Here is a 17,766-nt window from a genome sequence, read left to right as displayed (position 1 = left end):
GTAAATTCAGGATGGTGGTAACCTTTAGAAGCTACAAGTATAACATTGTGTAGACTTCAAAAATCAATACCTGTGCTTCAAGTTCAGTCTTCTGACATTCCACTAAGTAAATTTTACAAATTTAAGTATCAAAATTTGAATGAATTCAGAGGGGAAATAGATACATAAAGTGGAATAATTTATATTCCTGGACTGAAACCAAACTTCCCTTATATCCAGTTGTACTTTTTCAGCATTTATTGTACTAGGTATTGAAGCTTGTATTAATGTACTTTCTACTACTGCCAAACTCATTACTGTAGATAATAACACTAACTCATATTATAAAAATATAGTTAGCAATTAATTGAATAACCTAGTTAATGCACATGTACTATCCTTACCTCATTATACACTGGAAAGGAATAATGGCAGAGGAGTAATTTTTTTTTTTTTTAAAGTGAAGTAGAAAGTTCTGTGGTAATTGTTTTTCAGTGAGTTTGGTCAAAGAGTAATTCATTCAATTTGTGATTATCTTCTTAGTCATGACATCACTGGGGTCTTATACTATAAACAAAACCCGAGTTATATATATTCTGTAGTGTACATCCTTTATTACTTATATGCTTTGGACTCGACCTGTGGTACTAAGTATACCTTTTAGTAAGTTGTTATTAGAAAATACCATTTCCCAGAGAAATCATTGCTTACACTTTTTTGAATATTTTACTGCAATCCCAAGTTGCAGCATTGTCTGCACTCTGATAGGATGGCTGCCTCATCACAGAAACAGCTCTAAAGTGATGTTCCAGCTGATTCAAGCCCTTTTAATCTTTAAGCCACCAGAGCTTCCAGCATTTATTTTTCAGTCCCCATTCAAGAATTATAGAGAATCCAAGTGTGCTGTTTACTTGGTTACAGAGACATAAAACAACTGTAATAAATTATGTGGCTATATACTGTATTTGTAGTAGACACTTAACTGTGTGCCATGTGGCACAAAACTGTTGAAAGCTGAGATAGGGACAACTCAAATGCAGTGTTAACCACCTAAATTATCTCAAATTTTAACATGTTTTTCTGTCCCTAACCCTGTTTCAGTCAAAATAGAAGAGGGGGGGCATGTATACCTTCCCAACATACCTTCCTCCCTAGCTTTCATACTTGTTGATTTTTCACAGCTTTCCCATTTCTCAACCTAAGCTCCTTAAAGGAACTGTGTTCAGTTTTCTACTTGTTTTGTACGTTTTTTCTTACCTCCTTGAAAAAGTATATTTTCTAATGTATCCCTGGTAAGGCTGTTTATATCCTAGACATGACTGTGGGATAAAACATATTTTACTTAAAACCTCATTTATATGTAGCGCTGACCAAGACACTACTGTCTCCCTTAAAATTCCTAGCTTATGCACTGTTGCTAACGCAAACCTCTTTTTTGCCCAGAAAGCTATGATGCAATTTGGTTGAAAAAACTCATTCTCAATCCTCATTAAACTGAAAACCACACCTTGAAGTCCTGAGACTCTACATAGAGAAGAAATAAAAAGACCAACATTGTGTTTTATTGAGAAAACTGTAGGAAAAGGCAGTATTAGGTTATATAGTAAAAACAGCTCTCTGAAATGTCTATTTAAATGTGTGTGGATGTAATATGTGACATTCTTAAAAATTTTTCATTAAAATTACAATTCACACAATTACAAACTAATCAGAAACTAAATCCGAGCTTGATTAGTGTCTGGAAAATATGTCTTAAAAGGATAGGAGAGCTACATACCCGTGAGCAATCTATACTCGCGGTAACTGTTCACATAGAGGCACTGTGGCATCTGAAGTAGCAACCAGGGCAGCAAGGCACCGGTGGGATTTAAGCTTTTCCAGTTTTTCAAAATAAGGGCACAGGATCTAGCTTTTCCAAATAACTTGATGGATTTCAAGAATAAGGATAAAAGTTAGCAAACAATCCCCTTAGGGCTAATGTCCTGGTTTACATTCTTGCTATGTTTTAGATTCAGATATTATCACCTAGCTACCTTTCCAAAGGATAATAACTTCAAATTTACAAAGTTATTGTCAATTCCAACCTTGCTGCTCTGGATCTGTAGCAAGTACATATTATAAATAGATCACACCTTTGCCCACTCAGCATGCCTAGTCAAACTAGTCATACTTCAAGGGCAGCAAATTCACACTTTATCTAGTGCTTGGGTGTCTTGAATGTAACATGCCTCCCTTGCTGTAAGCAAACAGAAACTTTACACTTGATTTTTTTTTTTTAACACAGAATTCACCAGGGCTAGTAGAAAATTTGAAGTTTAAAAAAGATCTTTCCTTTAATTTTCTTAAATAATCCTCATTTAGCATTCCACATTGTGGAGAACTGAAATATGCAGTCTGCACACCGCAACAGGGAGACTTCAGAATACTGGCACGAATACTTACATGTATATTTTATCATCTATTAGAACAACTGTGTCCCATCTTAAAGACTACAACAGATGACAGGCCTTGAACTGCAAGAGGTTTACAGATAAGACTTTAAATCTGAAAGTATTAGATGGGCCAGAAGAATTCCAAACTGCTGTGAAGAGAGTACTTAAAAACAGGTCTGAAAAAAACTCCATCACAATCCTTTGTTCATTGCAGCTGCACTCTGTACGCACCTATTAGCAACTTAACCTATTGGAAGAAAAAAATACGTATCAGTACAGAAGTACAGAGTTCACCTTTTCTAAAAAGAGGAAGAAAACAAAACAGCCTACACCCATTTCTCTTACTGGGCAATATTTTCAACTTGGTGCTGTTTCCATTGTTACAAAAAAAAAACCCCAAGGGCTTATAATTTGCTTTTAGGATATGTTAAAAACAGTAACAGTAATGGCAAGTAAATACCAAAGCCTAGAACTAACTTGAGATGTATTCTCATTAGTCTCTTCGTTGGCACATTTCATTATCTATGCCTGGCACATTTTAGATCTAGATAAAAGTAAGGTGAACCTAGAATTGCTAACCCTAGGGAACACTTATCTCTAGGACAGGCCCTTCTTCCAGAAACTAAGGAGCACAATGTCCCTGAAAATTTTTTCTGATGATAATGAAGTGATCTGGAGTAACAATCTGAGGAAAGAATTTTCACCTTAGCAGAGGGTGCTTCCGTCAACCTTATGAAGAGTTTATTGGGGCCAGCAACAGGACTGAATGAATAAACAAAATGACTATCCTAGAGTGGAAAGAGACCAAAAAAACAAAGTATTTCTTCAGAAACTTCTACATCCAAAAACAAACACGATTAGTCTTAACAGTATAACATTATAATAGAGACCAGAAACCTTTATAACTCAAATGATTTCAAACAGAATCATACAGAAGTTTGGTGTTTGATTTTTTATAAGTCAATATGCTGGGATTTCCTTATTTTTCCCTTAATTTATTAAAAAGATGCAAATAAAGCTTTTAGGATTTATCTGCAAAGACTATATATCTAGATATATCTTTCAGATTAGAATGTATTCAGCTTCATAAAGCATGAGTGTTAAAAATGTTCATACCCAGTTAATTTTGTTTAATTTAGCTTAAGGAAAATTCTAAATGTGGCAAAGTTATATGCACAAAATTCTTTAAGAGCATTTTTACAAAGCATTTGCATAGCCACTAGTATATTATTTAGTACTTTTTACATTTTCATGATGAGTTAAAAAAATAAAACTAGTAATGATTATTCAGATCATGTGTTAAAACTAGGCATAAATACAACCAATGTTAATACAGTGTTTGAATTTAGATATTGAAAGCACAAATAAACTTTTTGTGCTTTTGAATTTTCTAAATTTTCTTGTCAATGTTTTTCATTACAAGAGGAGAAAAAAGGCATAATATTTAAAATTTATTATAACCATAAAACTTTATATTCAGAATAAGGTAGGCTCTGAGGCATTACGGTAAGCATAATTTAAGGCACAAAATGAATAAGATTTTTATTAACAATGTTTAGAATAATTTTACTTCATGGGTCACACTGGTTTACTAAATTTTAATGATTGTATTTTATTATAACGGATTTAAAATGAAAAGTTACCTGTACTACTTTTGATTAGGAGGTAGTAATTTTCAGTATTGAGCTACAAAAAAATCTTACCAGAAAAACAGGAAGTTGAAATTTATCATTTAAAACTACAGCTTGTACACTACATGGTCCACAGAGCCGAGCAATAACTTCTTTACCCAGAAAGTTTGCATGGAAAATAAACAGCAGGATGCCAGAGCCTGAATAAGGGAGATACAAATACACAATTTATTATAAATCTTAATAAAATGAACTTTAATTTTATTACAAATTCATTTTATGAGCACAGTGTGTCACCACTGACAAGCCCACAGGGATGAGCACTGAGACAAGGAAGTCAGTCTACCCAGCTCACCACCCACGGCCCATGCTGAAGGCTTTGCGAAGCTCTTATGTTTGACGATGTGTTTAATGAGCATTTCCCAAACCACAAAACCCTTTTTTTGTCCAAGTAAATCCCTCCCTATTGATAGCTCATGAGACACACTTTTAAATATGCTTTTCTACACTAAAGCCATTTAAGATTTTGAAATTTCTTTAAAGTGGTATTTAAAAGATGCCACAAAACAGCATTTCAAATTCTCACAGAATCCAGACTTTCTGGCGCCATCAAATATCCCCTGAAGTCTTCTTAAAACCAAACAATATCTTACCTAGTAAAAAAAGTCTGCCTTGAGCATTATGCTCTTTTAAGATCTATTTTGGATCAGATTGACAACTGCAAGTCCAAAGATCAGACAGGAACCTTAGGGAGTAGTGAATTTATGTTAATAGGGGAGGAACAACTCAGACAAAGGATGAGAGTAGTTGCACAACTCGAAGAATGTCACTGAATTATACATGTAGAAACTTGAATTGGTGTATGTTTTGCTGTGTATATTTTCAACATCTAAAGGAACAAAATAAATAAAATTAAAAAAGCAATGTTTATGGAAGCAAATCCACAGACATTTCTATAGTGGTTCCCTGTGGCTATGGATTGAGTAATTTTCCATTTTTTTGTACATACTGTTTTGCCTCTTCTAAATTTTCTGATTAATTAGAAACAGTCTAATTCTGGAAAAAAAATGTTAGCAGGAGATGAAGTTTTTACTGACTATCCAAAATAATCTGTAAAATTCATTTTTTGAATTAATCATACACTTATTTGTTATATTTGAATATAACAGGTATATGAGCTCAATGACCTTTCTGGTAAACTAACCGTTTTTAACGTGAGACATTGATCTAGGCCAGTTATCAACAAGAGCAGACTATGAAAGAGACCCCAAAGATACGTTTCATTCATCTGCTCTGTTACCAGGAAAAAAACAGCAGTCTGGGACCCTTGCTTTCTTGCCTCTCCTTTCAAGCTGTTTATGCTCTGACACTGATTTTGCTCTCTGGCTATTTCATACGACTTCCCCGACATAGAGCACTGAGGATCAAAAGGCCTGGCAGTAATGTTGGGACAGTCTTTCTTGGTCCCTTACCCCTCAGCTCCACTATGAAATATGCAGCTGGGATGCCATGCTGCAGACCACTGGAGGGCTGAGTCTTCTGTGACTCCAGTACAAACCACCCAAACAATAATGAAGTCGCCTTGAAAATTCTTTAACTCAGGTGATGTTTACACTGCTGCCAGTCAAAATAAGTTAGATCTAAGGAAGACGTCTTCATTTGTCAGTTTTACTCTAACTGACAAATACTTAAATTTCATAAATACAAAATGACACAAGGGATCCTAGCAAATTTGTTAGCAGCTGTTTAATGATAGCAATACAAATTTTCTCAGCCAAACTATGCTTTCAACATGATGTACAACTGAAAACCATGTGGTCCAGAGTCGGGGCCTGACTATACATCAAACAGGATCCCAGATGACACTAAAAATGCTGTCTTCAGAGACCACATGTTGGATGGCAAGGATTTGAGGATGACAGGGTATTTGTGTGGTCAAATTTCAGATTAATGGAAAAAATTCTCATGGTTACAGACACTGGAGATGTACAGAAAAAACTCTGTAACCCCAAATTCATCCACTCATAGAATATACTACTAGAATAATAACAGACAGTGGATGACTGGCTGGCCTCACACATTAACCAAAGGGGCCATTCCAGTTAATCTATGCTTGCTTGCTTGCCTGGCTGGCATACATATAATCTACTTTTGAGCTTTAGAAATTATGAGGGATATGTGAAAATTAAAATGCACAAATTACAATTCCCCAGGGCTAAGTTCACTAATCACTAAAATGTTAAGAACAGCTGTCTGTAATGGGGAAGGAACACTCTTCAACAAACACTGCTGGCAAAACTGGAATTCTATATGCAGAAAATGAAACAAGATCCATACCTCACAGCAAACACAAAAACTAATTCAAGATGGATCAAGGGCCTAAATGTTAAATCTAAATCCATAAAGTTCTTGGAAGAAAATATAAGAGCAAAGCTTTGGAACCTAATTGTTTTCATTGATAGATTACAAAACAAAAACAAATACATGAGGCCAGGCAGAAGGTGGAGTAGTCAGACGCTTCCGGTGATCCCTCTTACAACAAAGACCCAAAGAAATAAGTGTAACGATTCTATTTATGACAAGCTAGGAGCCCTGAACATCAAAGGCAAAGTTAGAAAATGGACTGAGCGGCACAGGGAGGGAGAGACGGTTCAGAAGTGGAGAGGAGTTGCAGGACCTGAATTGCTGGGAACCCTCAGGCACCATTCGCTGAAGCGAACGTGTTGGGGTGGCAGTAGCGTTCTGGATGTAGTTTCCTCAGGGAAAGACAGTCAGCCACACAACCTACTCACACCTACGGAACCAGAGAAGAATGGGGGTCTCAGCAAAAGCTAAGTACCTACGTATATTTTACTGCGCCCCCAGCCCCCAAGGTGGCTTCAGTGGCTGTCGATTTCCCTGGGCCTGAGATAGGTCCGGCTGAGTGCCCTGAGCCATTCCCCCGGCCTTGGAGAAGGAATATATTCACAATCGGGGAAAAGATAATCTGCCAGCTCCACTAAGCTGGGGAGCTCAGGACAGATGTGGGTCATGTCTAGGCATAAATGGTACGTGCACTTTGAATAACTTTCCCCCCCTGCACGGACCTGTGGGAGCCTATTTCAGGAGAATAAGCCCTGTTGGCACATTTCATCTGTTCCAGCTGTGCAGTGGACAGATCAGTATTTGATGTTTGATACTTCCTTGCTATTAAACAGGGTCCTCACCTACCCACATCAGGGGCTAAGGACTGCTGGCTCCACCCATGTCACCTAGACACCCACGACAGGGGTCCAGCAGTAACTGCTACCTCCCTGTCCTTACAACCAAAAGCACTGGGTGCTCATGATCTGTCTACAGAACCCACCCAACTGTACACTCTAGGGAACAGAGATGAGCTTTCCTCACAGACACTTGGGGGACAGTTGTCAGCGCCCTGTCCTGTCCAGAGCGTAACCCCCTGCTGCAACCAGATACCTGTACCTACACCAGTCCCCCCCTGCCCCTCTAAGACTGTAGGAGAGAACCTGTACCACACACCTGATGACCAACTACCTGGACACCTGAACTGAATCCATACAAGAAAAGTGAATAGACTCCTAGGCTTATATACCTGGGTAACAGCTCTAGCCATCTGGTGACAGGATGTTAGAGCTTCAAAGGGCAAAAATAATCAAGCTAGCTTGCTCAGGCAGCCTATTTGGGCATATCAAAATAAAACAAAGCAAAAAGCTAGGATATAGATGGCTCGGTGACAACAGTCAATATCAAATCACATAAAGAAGCACACGAGGAATGCTTCAACAAGCTCTCAAGACAAATAATAAAGGAATCTTCTGGATGAAAATGCCTTCCTGGAATTACCAGATGCAGAATACAAAAGATTAATATACAGAACGCTTGAAGATATCAGGAATGGGATCAAGAAGGAGATCAGGCAATAAACAGAAAAAACCAAGGAACACACAGATAAAGCAGCTGCAGAAATTAAAAAGCTTATTAAAGAACACAACGAAAAATTTAACAATCTGCAAGAATCCATAGACAGCAATCAGAAATTCAAAAGATTAACAATAAAATTACAGAATTAGATAACAGAAGTCAGAGGAGCAGAACTGAGGAAGTGGAAGGCAGAATTAGTGAGATTGAAGATAAAACAGCACCAATATATCTGAAGAAAAATCAGATAAAAGAACTTTAAAAAAATGAAGTAACTCTAAGAATCATGTGGGATTCTATCAAGAGAAATAACCTACGACTGATTGGAATACCAGAATAGGGAGGGATAACAGAAAAAATGGAGAGAATTGTTGAAGATTTGTTGGTGGAAAACTTCCCTGATATTGTGAAAGATATCAGATGCTCACTGATCTCAAAAGAAAGTCACCAAGACACATTTAAATCAAACTTGCCAAAACTGAAGATAAAATCAATAATATCAGATATCAACCCAAGACTAAAACACAGGACAGAGCAACGAGATGTCAACTCAATAGGGAAATCACAAAAATAAATCAAGATAAAAAATGCTCAAAACAGGGAAACAGCAATGTCATTATATAAAAGAAGACAACATTAAAACAAAAAGGGACTACAAAACATAGTCATCGATCTTTCATATTGAGAGGAAGTAAAGGCAGTATGAAGAAATAAAAGTTAGGTTTAAACTTAGAAAAATAGGGGGAAATACTAAGGTAACCCCTAAGGAGACTAACAATCCTACTCATCAAAATAAAATACAAGGAAAAAAAACACTCAGTAGAAACAAAAACAACAACAAATAAGAGGAAAACACAATATATAAACTACTCAGCACAAAAAATTAAGTGTAAAAAGAAACTGTCAACAACACAAAAAAAGACATCAAAATGACAGCACTAAACTCATAAAAAAATAAAATAGCTATCCATAATTAGGCTGAATATAAATGGACTAAATGCACCAATAAAGAGACAGAGAGTGGCAGAATGGACTAAAAAAAATCCGTTTATATGCTGCCAACAAGACACACTTTACCCACAGAGACACAAACAAAAACTCAAACGATGGAAAAAAATATATCAAGAAAACAGCAATCAAAAAAGAGCAGGACTACGGGGACTTCTAAGTCAATTGGCAAAATAATTCTATTATGAAATCATTCTGCATCCCACTTTGAAATGTGGCGTCTGGGGTCTTAAATGCTAACAAGCGGCCATCTAAGATGCATCAATTGGTCTCAACCCACCTGGAGCAAAGGAAAATGAAGAACACCAAGGCCACACGACAACTAAGAGCCCAAGAGACAGAAGGGGCCACATGAACCAGAGACCTACATCATCCTGAGACCAGAAGAACTAGTTGGTGCCCGGCCACAATCGATGACTGCCCTGACAGGGAGCACAGCAGAGGACCCCTGAGGGAGCAGGAGATCAGTGGGATACAGACCCCAAATTCTCATAAAAAGACCAAACTTAATGGTCTGACTGAGACTGGAGGAATCCCGGTGGACATGGTCCCCAGACCTTCTGTTGGCACAGGACAGGAACCATCCCCGAAGACAACTCATCAGACATGAAAGGGACTGGTCAGCGGGTGGGAGAGAGACGCTGATGAAGAGTGAGCTAATTATATCAGGTGGACACTTGAGATTGTGTTGGCAACTCTTGTCTGGAGGGGGGATGGGAGGATAGAGAGAGAGGGAAGCTGGCAAAATTGTCAAGAAAGGAGAGACTGAAAGGGCTGACTCAAGAGGGGGAGAGCAAGTGGGAGTAGGGAGTGAGATGTATGTAAACTTATATGTGACAGACTGATTGGATTTGTAAACGTTCACTTGAAGCTTAATAAAAGTTATAAAAAAAAAGAGCAGGACTGGCAATATTAATTTCTGAAAAAATAGACTTTAAAGTTAAATCCATCATAAAGGATAAGCAAGGACACTATATAATGACTAAAGGGACAATATGTTGTTGTTAGGTACCGTCGAGTCAGTTCCGACTCATAGCGACCCTATGCACAACAGAAAGAAACACTGCCCGGTCCTGCGCCATCCTTACAATCATTGTTATGCTTAAGCTCATTGTTGCAGCCACTCGTTGAGGGTCTTCCACTTTTCCGCTGACCCTGTACTCTGCCAAGCATGATGTTCTTCTCCAGGGACTGATCCCTCCTGACAACACGTCCAAAGTATGTAAGACCCAGTCTCGCCATCCTTGCTTCTAAGGAGCATTCTAGTTGTACTTCTTCTAAGACAGATTTGTTCGTTCTATTGGCAGTCCATGGTATATTCAATATTCTTTGCCAACACCACAATTCAAAGGCGGCAACTCTTCTTCGGTCTTCCTTATTCATTGTCCAGCTTTCACATGCATATGATGTGATTGAAAATACCATGGCTTTGGTCAGGCACACCTTTGTCTTTAAGGTGACATCTTTACTCTTTAACACTTAAAAGAGGCCCTTTACAGCAGATTTGCCGAATGCAGTGCATCTTTTGATTTCTTGACTGCTGCTCCCATGGCTGTTGATTGTGGATCCAAGTAAAATGAAATCCTTGTCAATGTCAATCTTTTCTCCGTTTATCGTGATGTTCTCCAGTTGTGAGGATTTTTGTTTTCTTTATGTTGAGGTGTAATCCATACTGAAGGCTGTGGTCTTTGATCTTCATTAGTAAGTGCTTCAAGTCCTCTTCACTTTCAGCAAGCAAGGTTGTGTCATCTGCATAACGCAGGTTGTTAATGAGTCTTCCTCCAATCCTGATGCCCCGTTCTTCTTCCTATAGTCCAGCTTCTCGTATTATTTGTTCAGCGTACAGATTAAATAGGTACGGTGAAAGAATACAACCCTGACGCACACCTTTCCTAACTTTAAACCATTCAGTATCCCCTTGTTCTGTCAAAACAACTGCCTATTGATCTATGCAAAGGTTCCTCATGAGCACAATTAAAGTGTTATGGAATTCTCATTCTTCGCAGTGTTATCCATAGTTTGTTATGATCCACACAGTCGAATGCCTTTCATAATAAAACACAAGTAAACATCCTTCTGGTATTCTCTGCTTTCAGCCAGGATCCATCTGACATCAGCAATGATATCCCCCGTTTCACGTCCTCTTCTGAAACTTACCTGAATTTCTTGCAGTCCCCTGTCAATATACTGCCTCAGCTGTTTTTGAATGATCTTCAGCAGAATTTTGCTTGTGTGGGATATTAATGACATTGTTTTATAATTTCCACATTCAGTTGGATCACCTTTCTTGGGAATAGGCATACATGTGGATCTCTTCTTGGCATAGACGAGTGAGCACCTCCAGCGCTGCATCTGTTTGTTGAAACATTTCAATTGATATTCCATCAATTCCTGGAGCCTTGTTTTTCGTCAATGCCTTCAGGGCAGCTTGGACTTCTTCCTTCAGTACCATCAGTTCCTGATTTTATGCCACCTCTTGAAATGGTTGAATATTGACTAATTCTTTTTGGTATAATAACTCTGTGTATTCCTTCCATCTTCTTTTGATGATTCCCGCATCATTTAATATTTTCCCCATGGAATCCTTCACTACTGCAACTCGAGGCTTGAATTTTTTCTTCAGTTCCTTCAGCTTGAGACATGCCAAGCATGTTCTTCCCTTTTGGTTTTCCATCTGGAGCTCTTTGCACATGTCATTATAATACTTTATTTTGTCTTCTCGAGAGGTCCTTTTAAATCTTCTGTTCAGTTCTTTTACTTCATGAATTCTTCCCTTTTGCTTTAGCTGCTCGAGGCTCAAGAGCAAGTTTTAGAGTCTCCTCTGACATCCACTTTGGTCTTTTCTTTCTTTCCTGTCAAATGAAGTGACCTCTTGCTTTCTTCATGGATGATGTCCTTGATGTCATTCCACAACTTGTCTGGTATTCGGTCACTAGTGTTCAATGTGTCAAATCTATTTTTCAGATGGTCTCTAAATTCAGGTGGGATATACTTAAGGTCATATTTTTGCTCTTGTGGATGTGCTCTGATTTTCTTCAGTTTCAGCTTGAACTTGCATATGAGCAATTGATGGTCTGTTCCACAGTCGGCCCCTGGCCTTGTTCTGACTGATGATATTGAGCTTTTCCATTGTCTCTTTCCACAGATGTAGTCAATTTGATTTCTGTGTGTTCCATCTGGCGAGGTCCATGTGTACAGCTGCCGTTTATGTTGGTGAAAGAAGGTATTTGTCATGAAGAAGTCGTTGGTCTTGCAAAATTCTATCACTCGATCTCCGGCATTGTTTCTATCACCAAGGCCGTATTTTCCAACTACTGTTCCTTCTTCTTTGTTCCCAACTTTCGCATTCCAATCACCAGTAATTATCAATGCATCTTGATTGCATGTTCGATCAAAAATCTTCTACTACTTCATCTTGGCCCTAGTGGTTGGTGCATAAATTTGAATAATAGTGGTATTAACTGGTCTTCCTTGTAGGCTTATGGATATTATCCTATCACTGACAGCGTTGTACTTTGGAATAGATCTTGAAACGTTCTTTTTGACGATGAATGCAACACCATTCCTCTTTGTCATTCCCAGCATAGTAGACTATATGATTGTCCAATTCAAAGTGGCCAATACCAGTCCATTTCAGCTCACTAATGCCTAGGATATCAATGTTTATGTGTTCCATTTCATTTTTGACGATTTCCAATTTTCTTAGATTCATACTTTGTACATTCTTGATTCCAGTTATTAATGGATGTTTGCAGCTGTTTTTTTCATTTTGAGTCGTGCCACATCAGCAAATGAAGGTCCCGAAAGCTTTACTCCATCCACGTCGTTAAGGCCGACTTTACTTTGAGGAGGCAGCTCTTCTCCAATCATCTTTTGAGTGCTATCCAGCCTGGGGGGCTCATCTTCCAGCACTACATCAGACAATGTTCCGCTGCTATTCATAAGGTTTTCACTGGCTAATGCTTTTCAGAAGTAGACTGCCGGGTCCTTCTTCCTAGTCTGTCTTAGTCTGGAAGCTCAGCTGAAACCTGTCCTCCATGGGTGACCCTGCTGCTATGTGAATACCAGTGGCATAGCTTCTGGCATCACAGCAACACACAAGTCTCCACAGTACGACAAACTGACAGACACGTGGCGGGGGGGACAATATACCAGGAAGATATTACCATATTAAATATTTATGCACCCAAAGACAGGACTGCAAGATACGTAAAACAATCTCTAACAGCACGGAAAAATGAGAGAGACAGCTCCACAATCATACTAGGAGACTTTAACATACCACGTTCGGTGAAAGTCATGCATCCAGAGAGAGGCTCAATAAAGACACAGAAGATCTAAATGCCACAATCAAACAACTTGATCTCATGGACATATACATAACACCCCACCCAAGAGCATCCAAGTATACCTTGTTTCCAATGCACATGAAACATCCTCTAGAGTAGACCACATATTAGGTCATAAAAAAAGCCTTAAGTGAATTCAAAAAATCAGAATATCATAAAGCATCTTCTCTGACCATAAGGCCATAAAAGTAGAAATTAGTAACAGAAAAAGCAAGGAAAAGAAATCAAACACTTGGAAACTTAACAATGCCCTGCTCAAAAATGACTGGGTTATAGCAAACTTAAGGACGGAATAAAGAAATTCATAGAATCCAATAAGAATGAAAACATTTCCCATCAGAACCTTTGGGACACAGCTAAAGCAGTGCTCAGAGGTTAATTTATATCAATAAATGCACAGATACAAAAAGAAGGGCCCAAATCAAAGAATTATCGATACAACTTGAACAAATAGAGAGCTACAAAAGAAACCCTGAGGCACCTTTTAAAGCAAATAATAAAAATTAGAGCAGAATTAAATGAAACAGAGAACAGAAGAACTCCTGAAAGAGTTAACAAGACCAAAAAATTGATAAATCATTGGCCAAACTGACAAAAGGAGAACAGGAGAGGAAGCAAATAACCTGAGTGAGAAATGAGATGGGTGAGATCACAACAGACCCAACTGAAATCAAAAGAATCGTATCAGATTACAAAAAATTGTACTCTAACAAATTTGAAAACCCAGAAGAAATGGATGAATTTCTAGAAATACACTACCTACCTAAAGTAACACAAGCAGAGGTAGAACAATTAAATAAACCCATAACAAAAGAAGAGATTGAAAAGGTAATGAAAAAACTCCAACAAAAAAAGCCCTGGCCAGGACAGGTTTACTGGAGAGTTCTACCAAACTTTCAGAGAAGAGTTAACACCACTACTACCAAAGGTAGTTCAGAGCATAGAAAAGGATGGAAGATTCCCAAACTCATTCTATGAAGCCAGCATATCCTTGATACCAAAACCAGGTAAAGACACTACAAAAAAAGAAAATTACAGACCTATATCCCTCGTTAACTTAGATGCAAAAATCTTCAACAAAATTCTAGCCAACAGAATTCAACAACATATTAAGAAAAAAAAATCATCATGACCAAGTGGGATTCATACGAGGTATGTAGGGATGGTTCAACATTAGAAAAACAATGTATTCAATCATATAAAAAAAACAAAAGACAGGAACCAGATGACAGTATCAATTTATACAGAAAAGGCATTTGACAAGTCCAACACCCATTCATGATAAAAACTCTCCAGCAAAATAGGAATAGAAGGAAAATTTCTCAACATAATAAAGGGCACTCATACAAAGCCAACAGGCAACATCCTCTTAAATGGAGAGAGTGTGAAAGCATTCCCCTTGATATCGGGAACCAAAGACGCCCTTTATCACCGCTCTTATTCGACATTGTGCTGGAGGTCCTAGTCAGAGCAATTAGGCTAGATAAAGAAATATATAGGGCATCTGGATTGCTAAGGAAGAAGTAAAAGCATGTCTACTTGCAGACGGCATGATCTTATACAGAGAAAACCCTAAGGAATCCTCAAGAAAGGCACTGAAGCTAAGAGTTTTGCAGAATATAAGGATAGAAGATACAAAAATCAGTTGGATTCCTGTACACCAACACAAAGAACACTGAAGAGGAAATCACCAAATCAATATCATTTTCAGTAGCCCCGAAGAAGATGAAATACTTAGCAATAAATCTTACCAGAGATGTAAAAGACCTATACAAAGAAAACTACAAGACACTACTGCAAGAAAGTAAAAGACACCTACATAAGTGGAAAAACATACCTTGCTCACGGATAGGAAGACTTAATATTGTAAAAATGTCTATTCTACCAAAAGGCTTCTATAAATACAATGCAATTCTGATCCAAATTCCAATGACATTTTTTAATGAGATGGAGGAAAAAAATCACCAACTTCATATGGAAGGGAACGAGGCCTCGGATAAGTCAAGCACTACTGAAAAAGAAGAACAAAGTGGGAGGCTTCACACTACCTGATTTTAGAACAGACTGTACTGCCACCGTAGTAAAAACAGCCTGGTAGTGGTACAACAACAGATACATAGACCAATGGAACAGAATTGAGAATCCAGACATAAATCCATCCACATATGAGCAGCTGATATTTGACAAAGGACCAGTGTCAGTTAAACGGGGAAATCACAGTCTCTAATAAATGGTACTGACAAAACCAGATATCCATCTGCAAAAAAATCAAATAAGACCCATATTTTACACCAGGCACAAAAACTAACTCAAGATAGATCAAAGACCTAAATATAAAATCTAAAACAATAAAGATCACGGGAGAAAAAATAGGGACAATGCTGGAGCTCTAATATTTATAGTTAATATTTATAGTGCCATGTTTCAGAGAGAAAGCACAGGTTTACCTTCTGGTATGTTCTGTGGGGGCTTGTAATTGAAATCTGTTGAAAAATCTGGTCCCTCACAGAGACGATGACACGCTATTGGAAAAACTGGTTCTAGTAGAGCAAGACGTGCTTCAAAGTAATCCCTTATTGTCTCTTCTGCTACTCTTGAGAGTCTAATAAAATAGTAAGAGTTGTCAATATTAATGTAGAAAAGAACCATGAGCCATAAATCTATTCTAGCATACTGAGACCTTCCTTTTTACAAAAAAAGTTGCCACCTGGAACAAGCCAATTTTGTTCAACGTTTTTACGAAAAATTAGCAACACTGGTTCTGTTTTCTCTCTCCTTAGCACTAGCATCTGACATACTACACACCTGTCTTATTGTCTATCTCCTCTCAATGGAATGTAAATTTCAAGAGGGGAAGATCTTTGCCTCCCCACTCCCAGCCTTTAGAACGGTGCTGGACACACAACTGGTGCTCAGTATATATTTATTTACTGAATGATCAACTTTAAAAATCAGAAATGAGAAATGTTAAAAAATTCAAGAATTACCACACACAGAAAGTCTTGTTACCACGCTTCGTAGAGAAAGAAAGAGTGATCAGTGCTATCTGATCCAGCAAAGTATCTTTAAAGTGTCTTTCTGGTAGGGTGACCAACTCATCTGGTTTGCCAGGCCATTCTGGTTTGAGCACTGAAAGTTCCAAGTGCCCGGAAGCCACTTAGGCCCATTTTAGCACTGAAAATCCAGTATCCTGGGAACCCCTCGGTCTCAAGCAAACCAGGCAAACTTGCAAGCTACCTGTTACTGTTAACTAACGTGAACAATGGCTTTGTATGTGGCAGAGGAGACCTGTTTCCTACCCGAAGTCCACTTTCTCTTCTTTTCCTCTACTAACAAAACTGACCTGATTCCAGGTGGCAGCTTGTGTACCTGAAATACTGGCTTTTTCAGGACCCCTGGCAGCCATACATGCAGCACTGCTGGCCACAGATGCATGAGAAGTTCTTGATTAGGCGAAGCTTCCAGCAGGGCTAGTAAAGTGGGCGGGTACCAGGCACATGCCTTTTTTGGAATTTGTTTTGTCCCTCGTCTTTCTCCTTAGAACGCAAACCTATGCCTAGAATTGCAGTAACCATCTTGCACGCATGCCAAAATGAAAGCAGCTGTAACTACTTAAGGTTGCCTATCCCTAGATGCCCTGTTTTAAGAAAAAATCAACACCTCCCCTGTGCTAGCTACTGTTTGTGAAGTTTCTGGCACACGTGCTGCCAAAAGATTTAAGTGATAAAAAGATATTAAATTACTAGTCATGAAGAACGAGCTTAAAAATAAAATGAAATGTAATGTAGAATTCATTTTCAACAGTATGAACTAGAGTTTGCATGTTCTTAAGAAAACATATGCTACCAAAATTAATATTTTAAGGAGATAATCCTAGATATGACAGTGGTAAGTGTGAAAGTTTCTAAGACCCTGGTGACTTGCAGAAAAATAATTCATGTGCCACTCATTAAATTCATTTCCTATCTGCTGGGAACAGAGCCCCACCAGGATTTGTACTCAACAATCTTTTTCTGAGCAGTTATAGACAGGCCATACCAAATAATGTGTCTAATCAAACAGATACATCATACTTTGTAATTTAACCACAGCATATTCACTTCATACTTACGTTTCTAAATGATTTTTAAGCAGATCATACACCAGCACGTTGTTACACTGCTTAGCAAAATGCAGTGCACTATTCTGGTGCTTTGACAAAATATTACAGTCAGCTCCACATTCAATCACAAGCCGTACAATGTCCGAATTTCCTCTTTTACAGGCCTATGTCAGGAAAAAGAGTAATAATTACGTAATTGTAACATTTGTAGGTACCAATCACTGTCTGCCCCATTCTCCAAACATTAGCCCAGGTGTTCTCTGTGAAGAGAGGAAAGAGCCTGGAGTCTTGGCCCAACGCTTCCATAGGTGGAGCCTTTAAGCCTTAGTTTTTTATTTGCCCTATAT

General features: G+C 38.2%; 1 protein-coding gene across 3 annotated transcripts in view; it reads right to left on the bottom strand.

The window, feature by feature from the left end:
• Positions 1-606: 606 nt before the first annotated feature.
• MPHOSPH8 (M-phase phosphoprotein 8) overlaps positions 607-17,766 on the bottom strand; it is a 99,230-nt gene continuing 82,070 nt past the window's right edge. The window contains exons 10-14 of one of the 3 annotated variants that reach the window (XM_049867362.1): positions 17,429-17,583; positions 15,765-15,919; positions 4,115-4,242; positions 3,116-3,199; positions 607-2,658 (exon numbers count right to left, since the gene is read on the bottom strand). In XM_049867362.1, coding sequence (XP_049723319.1) covers positions 2,617-2,658; positions 3,116-3,199; positions 4,115-4,242; positions 15,765-15,919; positions 17,429-17,583 — 564 coding nt within the window. In that variant the 3' untranslated portion in view covers positions 607-2,616. The other 2 variants (XM_049867363.1, XM_049867361.1) reach the window with 2 other exon arrangements.

Source organism: Elephas maximus, chromosome 23, assembly GCF_024166365.1.
Source record: "Elephas maximus indicus isolate mEleMax1 chromosome 23, mEleMax1 primary haplotype, whole genome shotgun sequence".
Classification (NCBI taxonomy): Eukaryota; Metazoa; Chordata; class Mammalia; order Proboscidea; family Elephantidae; genus Elephas; species Elephas maximus.
This window is presented reverse-complemented; position numbering and strand designations above follow the sequence as displayed.